This window comes from Cokeromyces recurvatus (genome assembly GCF_025118155.1).
Source record: "Cokeromyces recurvatus strain NRRL 2243 chromosome Unknown BX663scaffold_46, whole genome shotgun sequence".
NCBI classification, from domain to species: domain Eukaryota; kingdom Fungi; phylum Mucoromycota; class Mucoromycetes; order Mucorales; family Mucoraceae; genus Cokeromyces; species Cokeromyces recurvatus.
Window position 1 is genome coordinate 168,591 of NW_026251432.1, and position 11,420 is coordinate 180,010.

At 31.9% G+C, this 11,420-nt stretch overlaps 6 protein-coding genes across 6 annotated transcripts; 1 reads left to right on the forward strand and 5 right to left on the reverse strand.

Annotated features, from left to right (window-relative positions):
- Nucleotides 1–6: 6 nt before the first annotated feature.
- On the reverse strand, nt 7–1,252 carry BX663DRAFT_526445 (uncharacterized protein). The gene is made up of 5 exons (XM_051529903.1): nt 1,118–1,252; nt 928–1,035; nt 679–832; nt 496–621; nt 7–395 (listed from the first exon to the last, which is right to left on the reverse strand). Exons 1-5 carry the CDS (start codon nt 1,170–1,172, stop codon nt 116–118), a joined length of 723 nt encoding a protein of 240 aa, XP_051378034.1. The 5' UTR covers nt 1,173–1,252; the 3' UTR covers nt 7–115.
- A 145-nt stretch (nt 1,253–1,397) lies between these two features.
- Nucleotides 1,398–2,024, forward strand: BX663DRAFT_274319 (mitochondrial ribosomal protein L31-domain-containing protein). Its single transcript, XM_051521967.1, has 3 exons — nt 1,398–1,481; nt 1,552–1,886; nt 2,014–2,024. Exons 1-2 carry the CDS (start codon nt 1,432–1,434, stop codon nt 1,817–1,819), a joined length of 318 nt encoding a protein of 105 aa, XP_051378035.1. The 5' UTR covers nt 1,398–1,431; the 3' UTR covers nt 1,820–1,886; nt 2,014–2,024.
- Nucleotides 2,025–4,452: 2,428 nt separating this feature from the next.
- Nucleotides 4,453–6,618, reverse strand: BX663DRAFT_582987 (uncharacterized protein; the record flags this gene model as incomplete). Its single annotated transcript, XM_051532209.1, has 9 exons — nt 6,535–6,618; nt 6,285–6,478; nt 6,135–6,224; nt 5,842–6,080; nt 5,613–5,772; nt 5,443–5,555; nt 4,939–5,375; nt 4,726–4,871; nt 4,453–4,662 (listed from the first exon to the last, which is right to left on the reverse strand). The coding sequence occupies exons 1-9, from the start codon at nt 6,590–6,592 to the stop codon at nt 4,453–4,455; spliced, it is 1,647 nt and encodes a 548-aa protein (XP_051378036.1). The 5' UTR covers nt 6,593–6,618.
- A 608-nt stretch (nt 6,619–7,226) lies between these two features.
- BX663DRAFT_582991 (uncharacterized protein) lies at nt 7,227–8,035 on the reverse strand. Its single transcript, XM_051532210.1, has one exon. It carries the CDS (start codon nt 7,956–7,958, stop codon nt 7,629–7,631), a length of 330 nt encoding a protein of 109 aa, XP_051378037.1. The 5' UTR covers nt 7,959–8,035; the 3' UTR covers nt 7,227–7,628.
- Nucleotides 7,554–9,596, reverse strand: BX663DRAFT_526458 (uncharacterized protein; the record flags this gene model as incomplete). Its single annotated transcript, XM_051529904.1, has 1 exon — nt 7,554–9,596. A coding segment is annotated over one exon (1,590 nt), but the record flags the coding sequence as incomplete, so codon positions are not given.
- Nucleotides 9,597–11,171: 1,575 nt separating this feature from the next.
- Nucleotides 11,172–11,384, reverse strand: BX663DRAFT_556243 (uncharacterized protein; the record flags this gene model as incomplete). Its single annotated transcript, XM_051531701.1, has 1 exon — nt 11,172–11,384. A coding segment is annotated over one exon (213 nt), but the record flags the coding sequence as incomplete, so codon positions are not given.
- Nucleotides 11,385–11,420: the final 36 nt, after the last annotated feature.

The window sequence follows — 11,420 nt, forward strand, 5'->3', positions numbered from 1 at the left end:
TTTATTTTTTTTTTTTTTATTTTTTCTCAGAAACACAAGACAATACGCATACATGCATTTATAATTACATATACATCCTCTTTTTATTTATTAATAAGCCTATTTTACATAACATCTATTGTTCTTCTTCATCCTCATCTCCTGAATCCTCTGCCATAGCAGCCATTTCTTTTTCGTGTGCCTCAAGTGCTTCTTTAGCTTTCTTTCTTAGCAATTTAGAATGACCTTCTTTTGATAAAACTAAAAATGGTCTATTAATTTCTTCCATAGGCACATCTAAATCATCTGAAGACTCTAATTTAGATCGAATATCATCTAGAACTTTCTCTAATTCCTCAAAATATATATCAATGATATGGTATCTAATTGCATCAGGATTCTTCATATTTGTTGGACTATTTGATTACATGAAGAATATGCATAAATAAATATACACATACACATACACCTACATCTATCCATATACATATACATATACATAGTTTTAAATATTACCTTAAAGGGCCTTCGATTAACATATCCATATATGCTTCAAGGTAGCCAGCATCCCAAGATTCTCTTGCTAAGAATTGGAATGAGAAATATATAACTCGACGGAAAAGTAAATAATATTTATCAAGTCTATACAATAAGGGCAATTAATAACTACATTATAAATCCTGTTTAATTTTTACATGCCTAATTCTATCTAATCCATGCCATTCTTGACAGTGGATTTGCCAAAATACCTTCAAGAAAGGAATAGCATTAGACGCAGGTAATTCCATAACAAGTGATCCAAGATCATTAGCTAAAGCTTGTTGAATTAAAGGCTTATCTGACATCCAAAAGCCTAAAATAAAGAAGGATTTTATATATACACATGTATATATATTCATATATAAAAGTCAGAAAAAAAAAGGAGGAGGGTTTAGACTGCCTACTTACAATAAAAGAGACCCTTCCATAATTTTATAAGTTCAATTTCACTCAAGTTGCCACCAGAAGCTAAAAACTTTCGAAGTGAACGAACAGCTTTGTCACGAGTTTTCTTTTCTACATGCATAAAGAATATGGAATAAGTATTATTTATTGAAGAAATTTTCTATAGTTATACTTTTTTTTTTTTCAATCTTACCATTAGCAGCTAATTCTTTTCCAAGGGGAAGATAAGCTGGATCAACTTCTACCATTTTTTACTGTTTGACTGAATAAATTTAAATGAAAAAGTTATAATTGATTAGATTCTTAAAAAAAAAAATATACCAAATAAAAAAAAAAAATAAATCAAAGCCACTCAAATCATTATACATATTTTACTGTCGGTTTCTGTAGTACGCTTGATCTAGCCAATTAGAAAAATGGTCTTAAAATTAAAAAGTGCCCCGGTGAATTTACCTTAAGGAAATTGAGGGAGGGGTAATTGAGTTTTTTCTTCTTTATATAAAAATAATGTTTGGTGCTTTTCGACCTTCATTGGTGGCCCAAAGTGGTCTACTTTGGTATGTCAATCAATGAGTTTGATGTTTCGTCTGTTAACCTTTTACCTTTTTTTTTTTTTTTTTTTGTTAGGAAAAACCCTTTCCGCATGTCAGCAACTAGAAAAGCTAATGTTCGTAAGAGACTTAAGGAAGTAGATAATGTTATTGCAACAATTGCTGAATCAGGTGTTAATTGTAAAGCTTTGGATAAAGCACTTGCTCTTCCAAAGGAATCTGAAATGCTTGCTAGAGATAAATATACAGTATTCACCCGCAATGCTAAAGGATATCGTAAATCTATTCACAAAGTACCTAAATTCACAAAAACTACTAATAGAACTAGCCCTTCTGGTTTCTAGACATCAAATATACATGATAGTACAAATATATATATTATATATCAGCAAATGACAGAAAAAATAAATTGTAAATATTAAATTGATATACAAATATTATCAGATAATTTTGATTTCATAAGAAGATATGCGCATATAATGATGAATATTTATTTGAGCGCTTTATGAGAATGAAATATCTAATAATGCAATATTAGGTTCATTATAAAGCAATTATATCATTGAATTTAGGTCTGAATATATTTAGATAACAGTATAAGAAAGCAGTTATGCCTTTATTCTTTAATTAACTGTTCAAGTTTTCATGATCGAAACCTGCGTTAATATTTACAAAGCAAGAGTTATAAAGATAATTAATGGTTGAATGAATATATTTTATTTTAACTAGTAGTTTAATAAAACACTTAATTAGTACCTTTCTACTTTTTTTTTTTTTTTTTTTGAAAGAAACAAAAGTTTACGTGTAGTATTGTAATTCTATTCTACAAACTAATGTATTCTAGCAAAGTTAGCAGGGTGACCAAGCCGTAATACTTATCTACAACTAATGTACTCTTTGAAAAAAAAAAAAAAAAAAAAAAAAAAAAAAAAAAAAGACTTGGAGCTATCTACTACTAACTGAGCTATCTTATTTATACTTTTTCTAATACTCTGACTATGGAATATGTCGAGAATAAGATCACTAATCTATTCTAACAAATATTTTTATAAAGGTATAACTTACTATAGAACAAGCACTGGATATGAACATAAGTAATCTTATAAAAGATGAATTACCTCATAAAGGATAAGCTACAAGCCTGAATATCAAACAAAGTATTGTATCATCCTGTATATAACATCTTGTAAATAACATAAAATCGTATTGACATACAATTGTCTATATGTGTCAATTATATGACATCGTATCAGTTCTGAATATTTATTTTCTATAATCTTAATAAAGAATTCAGGTCGTCTTTGATCCAATAAAATAAAAATGTAAAAGATATCAGGAACTTATACTCAGATCGAATAATACATTTTTATTTAAAACTTTAATCAGATCATCAGATAATTCTAACACCCATAAATCAGTATCTTGAATCAATAATACATATATATTTCAATAATAACCTTGTTTCTCGACTCATGTTCTTCTTGTAGTTAGTTTTATCTCTTTGATTCAGGATTGATTAATGTAAATTCGAGTAATTCTTCAGACATAAACCACTCTTTATTTTGTTCTTAATCTTACTTTCTTATCTTTATTTTTGTTTTTTTTTGTCATCCGAAATAGTAACCGCATTTAATTCAGTGGTAATTTCTTTTAAATTTTTGTTCATGTTGTCTTCTATATGAATGATGTGAACAGGAACGTCGAAGTCTGTTAGTACGGCGATTTCATCTTATTCATAAATCAATTCCATCGTTTCTGCTTCAGTTTCAGAATAATACTCCATTAAAAATCGATAGTTAGTGCAGTCCATTTTCTACTTTACAATGTACAATGATGTAAGTGTTTGCAATAATCATCTCTTGAAAAATATCTTGTAATAATTTTGAAAGGGTACACAAAAAAAAATTTTAGGATAATTCTTAATGCACGTATAGCTTACAAAAAAATGCAACGTCATCATCTAAAATATTAAATCTAGAAAAGACATACGTATGCTTTTCTTTTTCTTTTTCTTTTTCTTTTTCTTTTTATTTTTTCTATTTTTTTATTCAATCATTTACATGTAATGCAGGATATATATTGAAGCTATAAAGATGGCTTTGTGAAAGTTAATTGCAAGCTTTAGTAGATTGTGATTTATGATAACCAAAAGATAAGTATCTGATTTGTGGCAAGTAAAATTTGATGACAATCTACACATGAACCCTGCCCTGCTTTTGTACGGAGAAAGGTTCTGGCTGCTGACAGCAATAGCTGTACCAGCTGGGAGTGGGAGCCGTAGTTTATCATCATAGGAACAAGACCCGGGTGAACCCTGCCCTGCTTTTGTACGGAGAAAGGTTCTGGCTGCTGATAGCAATAGCTATACCAGCTGGGAGTGGGAAGTGGTCTTTGTTCCCTTGTCCTTAACTATATGCAAATGCATATGGTGTACTAACTTTTTTCTTTTCTTTTTCAGGTTCAAAAAAAAAAACATACATCATTTGCAGATAGTACCAATATGGAACTAATCACCATGATATCTGAATTCAGCAGTTATTGAACTAGAACAACCTCGTTTAACTAAACTATATCCTATGATGAATCTCTTTTACTCAATCAATATATCTTGTTCTTTCCCTTTCTGCTTTCTTCTTTACTGTATCTTCTGTCAGCAACGTATTCACCTATTTGTCTCTTGAAAGTTACCTTCTATTAACCATCTTAAAACCTCAAATCTATAAGTCACCTTCTGCCTTGGAGATGAGTTCATCCAACATTATACAACATTTTTCAACCAACAAATATTTATTTCTTTATTCAATTTGTACTATATTTTCTACATATTTGTTCTTAAATAAATCTAAATACCTCAAATAAATGTCCTTTGTTACAATATAAATATACATTGGACTAAATATCTCTTGCATACATGTAATTTATTAAAAGGTTTTATATATATATTCAAATATAATAAAATAAACAGATTCTTAACAAATTAATAGTGGTCGGGACTTGTTGGTGCACTTTGTGGGCCACTATCTATCACAATATTAGTATGTTTTCCTTCATTGATTCTTATGATTGAAGGGTCAATTAATTCTAATAAATTTTGTTCTTTATTCTTCACCATACTTGTCGATTGCATATTTCTTTTGTGTTCTTTCTTGAGTTGCTCAATGTTGGTAATGGTAGTCTCACATGCAACCTATGGATAAAGGGTGTAAGGTGTTATACCTACTTTTTATTTTTATGACGTTCAACAACTTACAGCAACACTCTTATAAAACTCAATAAAAGGAATCAACAGCACATCCTTTTCATCAAAATTAACAGGCACATCTACTCGTTGTTCCTTGGTCATAAGATATACCCCATAGGTCTGAATAGACATACTCCAATGTCTAATAGCTTCTCCTAATAATAGTAATAATAATAAAATTAGTACAGAAATATTATATTACAATAACACAAGATTACTTGCCATGTCCATGAAGGAAATGAATCTTAACTTTCTTAAACGTATTAAAAGAAGCATGTTTATACTTCATTGCAATGGTTCTCAGCATCGATAACATACCGAACATCGCTTTATGGTGATCAAAGCTAACTTTTCCGTTATCTTTGCTTTTGTAACTATTTGATACCTCTGTCAGCAATATTTCCAAATCTGAATATCTATTGCTGAAGATAATACCATCCGCCTTGTACTTGTAGCGACTATCATTTAGCCCTTTCTCTTTCAACTGTACTGACATTGCATCTAGTTCAATTTCACCTGGTAGAAATGTAACTTTATTTCCTTTATCGCACATGTATTTGTTCATCATTTTCATGCATTCATCAAACAAATAACTTCTATAACAGGATTCTGACTTCATCAGCACATTTTCTCCACAATTATAATAAATATATTCTTGACTAAATTTATTTTATTCACATGACATTAGCATGATCATTTCTTTTTGATACCTCTATTTACACTTACAATAAAGCACACATGCTAACAACCATTTCAACTTCTGCTTTTTGATATTCACCACCATTACGTGAAATTGCACGCAATTCATCAATACCCTCCTTCATTTCTTCGCGAGACTCCTAATCAAATGTTATTCACTGTCTTTAATTATTTTTCCATAAAAGTTAATCACTTACCGCATCTGCTATTTCTCTACAAATTTCAACAAAGCTAGAGTCAAGTTTCTGGCAATCAATATATACAGCACCCTCATTCAACCTCTTAAACAAGGTAGATGGAAGGCAATCTCTACGTCGTACCAGTTTTCCACACCAGATTACATTGTGCTTCTCAGGGCTAAATAAATGTATTCATTCATTTTTTTTTTTTTTTTTTGCACTTTTATCTGCCTCTAATTCTTCTTACCTCAATTGATGCAAATGCTGGATATTGCTTGGATTATCAAGAAACCATTTCCACTCAATCCAAATATCTGTTTCAAATTCCCCAATATCTTCTTCATCACTTTCATCAGCTCTCCTGCTCTTCTCACTATTAACCCTATTATCTGTGCCTTCTTCAGCATCATGATCCCATTGTCGTTTTTTTAAATTTACTTTTTCTTCAGCTACAACTCGACTCGCTAGCAACGTTCGGAATTGTGACTATAAATGAAGTTAGATTCAGTTATTAATTATTATATAATAAATGTTTATTACTGTTTGACTATTGAACTCAATTGAGCTCTTTGCCAACGATTTGCTATAATTATTAAAAAAATTCTGGAAATCCTTCTTTCCTCTTGTTTTCTATGTAAAACATGTTGGTACAATAGTATCAACGAATAATAATAGAAAACGATCACTAACCTGAGCATATGTAGACATACTCTCCACTCTTGTCTCAGCCACGGAACCAGCAACCACATGCTTTTTGATCAAGTTCGTGTCATTCAATAAATATCTTGAAGCTTCGCGTCTATCGACAGATGTATTTTCAGTCACCAAATTTTGAAGATAGTTTATAACTGACCAACGACAAGGTTCTTCTGTTAACCAAAATTCTAAAAAATAAATAATTAACATTTTTAAAATTAAAACAGCTGTAAATCTATTCTACCTTTCAATTGCAATTTCGCTTGTACGTCGTCGTTAAAAGAGGGAAGAAAATGTTTCATGATCACAAAGATATATAAAGATAAAGAAAAAGTAAATTAAACAACCAAAAAGAAAATCAAACTCGTAGTTTTAGTAACTTGCAAACGGTCACTTCCCTAATTAGGAATCATACCCCTTTTTTGTCAGAAGTTTTTCAAATATTCGGCCATCAAGAAACACATTACAAAATATAATGCAAAAAGAAGATAAAATACAAAAAAAATACAAAAAAAAAAAGACTTGGAGCTATCTACTACTAACTGAGCTATCTTATTTATACTTTTTCTAATACTCTGACTATGGAATATGTCGAGAATAAGATCACTAATCTATTCTAACAAATATTTTTATAAAGGTATAACTTACTATAGAACAAGCACTGGATATGAACATAAGTAATCTTATAAAAGATGAATTACCTCATAAAGGATAAGCTACAAGCCTGAATATCAAACAAAGTATTGTATCATCCTGTATATAACATCTTGTAAATAACATAAAATCGTATTGACATACAATTGTCTATATGTGTCAATTATATGACATCGTATCAGTTCTGAATATTTATTTTCTATAATCTTAATAAAGAATTCAGGTCGTCTTTGATCCAATAAAATAAAAATGTAAAAGATATCAGGAACTTATACTCAGATCGAATAATACATTTTTATTTAAAACTTTAATCAGATCATCAGATAATTCTAACACCCATAAATCAGTATCTTGAATCAATAATACATATATATTTCAATAATAACCTTGTTTCTCGACTCATGTTCTTCTTGTAGTTAGTTTTATCTCTTTGATTCAGGATTGATTAATGTAAATTCGAGTAATTCTTCAGACATAAACCACTCTTTATTTTGTTCTTAATCTTTTTTTTTTATTTATATGGAGACGGAGTCTCTGATTTATTAGTGAAAATTAAAGGATAGTCACAACTGTGTTTTTGTGTTTTTAGGATTATTAAAGTATGGTTGCTTTTTTTTTTTTTGTTTTGAGTTTTTAAATTGTTAAAATGTTAAGGGGAACCACATATAGTGATAATAAGGATCACTAGTCTGTTATAAAAAGAAGAGGAGCATGAGGAATGCCATTTGAAAGAAGAGATTCTTGGCGTATTCGAAGATCTTTAGTAGTGAGGAGAGATATAGTTGTAGCAGAAGTGAATGGCGTGTCGTTGAAGACAGAGGCCCAATGGGACAACCAGATCGCTTCGAGAGTAGCAGCTATAGCAGTGAGAGGAGAGAAAACTAAATTGAGAGAGGAAGAAGGAACGTGAAGAGTATGTAGAGCATAATATAGAGTATCCAGCGAAAAGGAAGAATCGGAAGGATCAATGTACATATACCACATGTGTTGCCATATTGCTAATTTGGTGGGCATGTAAATATAGAATGAACAAATGATTCGACTGGATCAGAACAAATGGGACAGGTGGATGTTGGAAAATAGGCCGGCATAACTCGATGAAGGAACGATTTATGCGGGATTTTTTTGTGGATCAGACGATACCAGATGTTTCTACCAGAATGAGAAAGGGGCAGTTGCCAAAACTGAGACCAAGGGAAAGAAATTTTTGGGGAAAAAGGTGGTGGGAGTAGAGGAGAGGATAAATGTGATTGTGAGCACATGCGACGAAATTTCTTTGTGGTAAAAGGGGTTGTAGGTGTATCAGGGGAACGAAAAAAGCCAAGATCTTTCAGAAAAGGAGAAATGTCAACAACTTGATGGTCAGAAACTTGAGTGAAAGGGAATTGACCAGAACCTGCGAATCTAGTTGGAATAAAGCAACGAATAAAAAAGGGAGCTAAAATAATTTCGTTTTTTGTAACCCGCTTTAAAACTTGTTTGGTAAGTCGTGGATGGTGAAGAATTTCCGTAATTTGAAGAGGACGAAGACAATTTTCATCATCACTATTGAAGATGTATCCATAATTACTAGTTAAGGAAGCCATAGATCGGCGTAGGGGCTCTGATGAGGAAATAAGTAGTGACGAAAATGGAATCTCTAGACAAGTAGCAGCACTGACAACAACATCTGAGAATGGTTTTGGAATCATGTCGATGGCGTTGAATAAAAGTGATAGAGAACTAGTCAGTTGACGGAGGAAAGGAGGCATACGGTGAGGGAACAAAAAGAAGAAACGATGATCTAATTTAGCAGGAGGAGTATGGAAAATTCGACCTTTGGAATACAATTCAACTTGCGAATACAAGAAAGAAATAATTCGTGAGAGAACGATAGAACCACTGATAGCCGAGTCATTAGAATCAAGGTCATCAGTTGAATTAGAAAGAATAGGGTATAACCAACGTAGTTGAAGAGCAGATTGTTGAAGAGACGGATTAAGTAGACCTAAACCTACCAAAGATCGCGGTAAGCAAGCAGTATTAAAACTAACTTTGGGAAAGATACGAAAGTTAATAAAATTTGAAATGATAGACTGAACGGATTTAAAAAAGGAAGCTGGTACGGACAACACACGAAGAACATGCCAAAATTTGCTGAGAATCAAAGAGCTCAGAACAGTAGATCTACCTCGAACAGATAAAAGACGTAGACGATGAATGTCACAAGCAATTCTGATGTTCGATAAAATCTTATCAAGAAAAGAATCATGTTGTTTGGTTGAGGAGCAAAGAGGGAAGCCAAGATATACAACTGGTAGAGAAGAACGACAATCATGCCATGCCGAAATACCATGAGAGTGCAAAGCTGTCCGCCAGCAGATGTCATAAATGGAAGAGGAACCAGATAAAGAAACAACTTCGGTCTTATTAAAATTGATACGACCGTTAGAAGCCAGGGAATATAGCGATAAATGAAATTGAAGTCGATTTAATTCAGCAGGGGAATTTAAAAGACAAATAACATCATCAGCGTATGCCATTAGCTTAACAGGAGCAGTCAGAGAATCAGACAAGTGAGGACCAGAAATTGATTTAGGCAATGCATAACCTTTCAGCAGAATATCATTTTGAATACTACGAAGAAGTGGTTCAAAAACTAAATTAAATAAAATAGGGCTAAGTGGGTCCTAAGTGGGTCGCCTTGTTTGAGACCACGGCGTTGACAGATACTATCAGTGAGAAAACCGTTGATGTTGATATGAAGACGAGTACCAAAAAAAGTTTATCAATACAATCGATAAGTTGAAGAGGATATCCAAAACGAACAAGAACAGTACGAAGATACACAGGATGGATCCTATCATAAGCCTTTTCTTGATGTAGTAGTAATCCAATACTTGAAGAGTTTGAAAAACGTGAATGATCCATGATAAGTTTCATCAAAAGACCATTATCAGCGATAAACCTCCCACGAACAAAACCAGTCTGAAAGGGATTAATGAGATCATTAGCAGAACCAATGATACGTGAGCTGAGGATACGAGTAAAAACTTTAGCATCTGTGTTGATTAGAGAAATCGGACGCCAGTTTTGAAGTAAATCACGAAGACCTTGTTTTGCTAATAGAGTCACACTTGAATTTAACCAAGAGTCAGGGATATCTGCAAACGAGAGGGCATTGTTAAAAGTAGCTAGAGCGATTTCACGACAATCAGGATGAGTGACGATTAAACGGACAATAGCATATGGTAACCCATCCATACCCGGAGAAGACTTTTTGGGAGTGCGAGAGAACGCCAACAATAAGTCATCAAAGGTGATGGGGTCAACAAGAGAGTTGGCATCAGCACGAGACAATCGAAGCGATTCAGGAATTGATGATAATAATTCGTCAATCGCATCGTGACTAATATTATCTGGTGAGTACAAATCATGATAAAATGATGAAGCAGTTTCTAGCATTTCTTCTTTAGTAGTACAGGTTGATTGAGTGGTGGGATGTGTTGTATATATGATGATGTGTTACAAAATATAGTATAGATATTCAATCATTATCAAAGTGGGATGATGTTATCATATATTAGTGGTGCACTTCATGTACACGATACTAATCTACTTTAGTATATGAGACACACTTGTGTTAGAATGAAACTATAAAATTATAGAGATGTTATGTAATAGATGTCTTAAACATGAAAGAAGAATAGTTGCTAATCAATATATAAAATACTTAATATTGAAAATTAATTACCTATAAGAAGCACTATCTTCAGTATGGTTATGCACAATTATAAACAATCTCTAAAGAGTTATAGAATAGTAACTTGAGGAGTTGATTAGAAGATGATAGAGATATATGTTTCAATAAAGAAACAATATTGTATCAATTCGAGATCATTCTGAAGTTCTAAAAGAAAAAAAAATATTTAGTTTAATTTGAGATACCATTGGTAACTAATTATTTGAATCAGATTAACATTTGAAACATAACTGACAGCTGAGATTAATTGATCAGTCAGGTTCTTCATTATCAAGGTTAAACAAGATTCATAATTATCTATTGGATATGTCCATGGTTTTGTAATATTAAATCAAGAAGTTTTACCCGTTTCCAGAAGATATAAATAAGGATCCATTTTGTATAATTTTAAAAAGACAGCTTTTTTGAAATAAAAAGAATTAAACAAAGTTTTCACAGACTTTTATTGTTTCTTATATTTTTTTCTTTTACATTATTTTTCCTTCTTAATCAACAGGATGAATTAATGGAGGAATCAATTGACGAGCAGTGCGGGATGCAACAGTTCGCTTAAGATAACCCGGAGAGAGTTCTCCCAACTCACGCCAACGAATACCTGAACGTAAGGCAAGAGTTTCCGCATGATACTTTTGAATAGATGCCAATTGTTGTTCCACAATTTGTAATTGAGGAGATACAACAGGCAACAAAGAAGGATCAGCTTGTAATTTTTTGGATAAACCAGAACGTTTTTT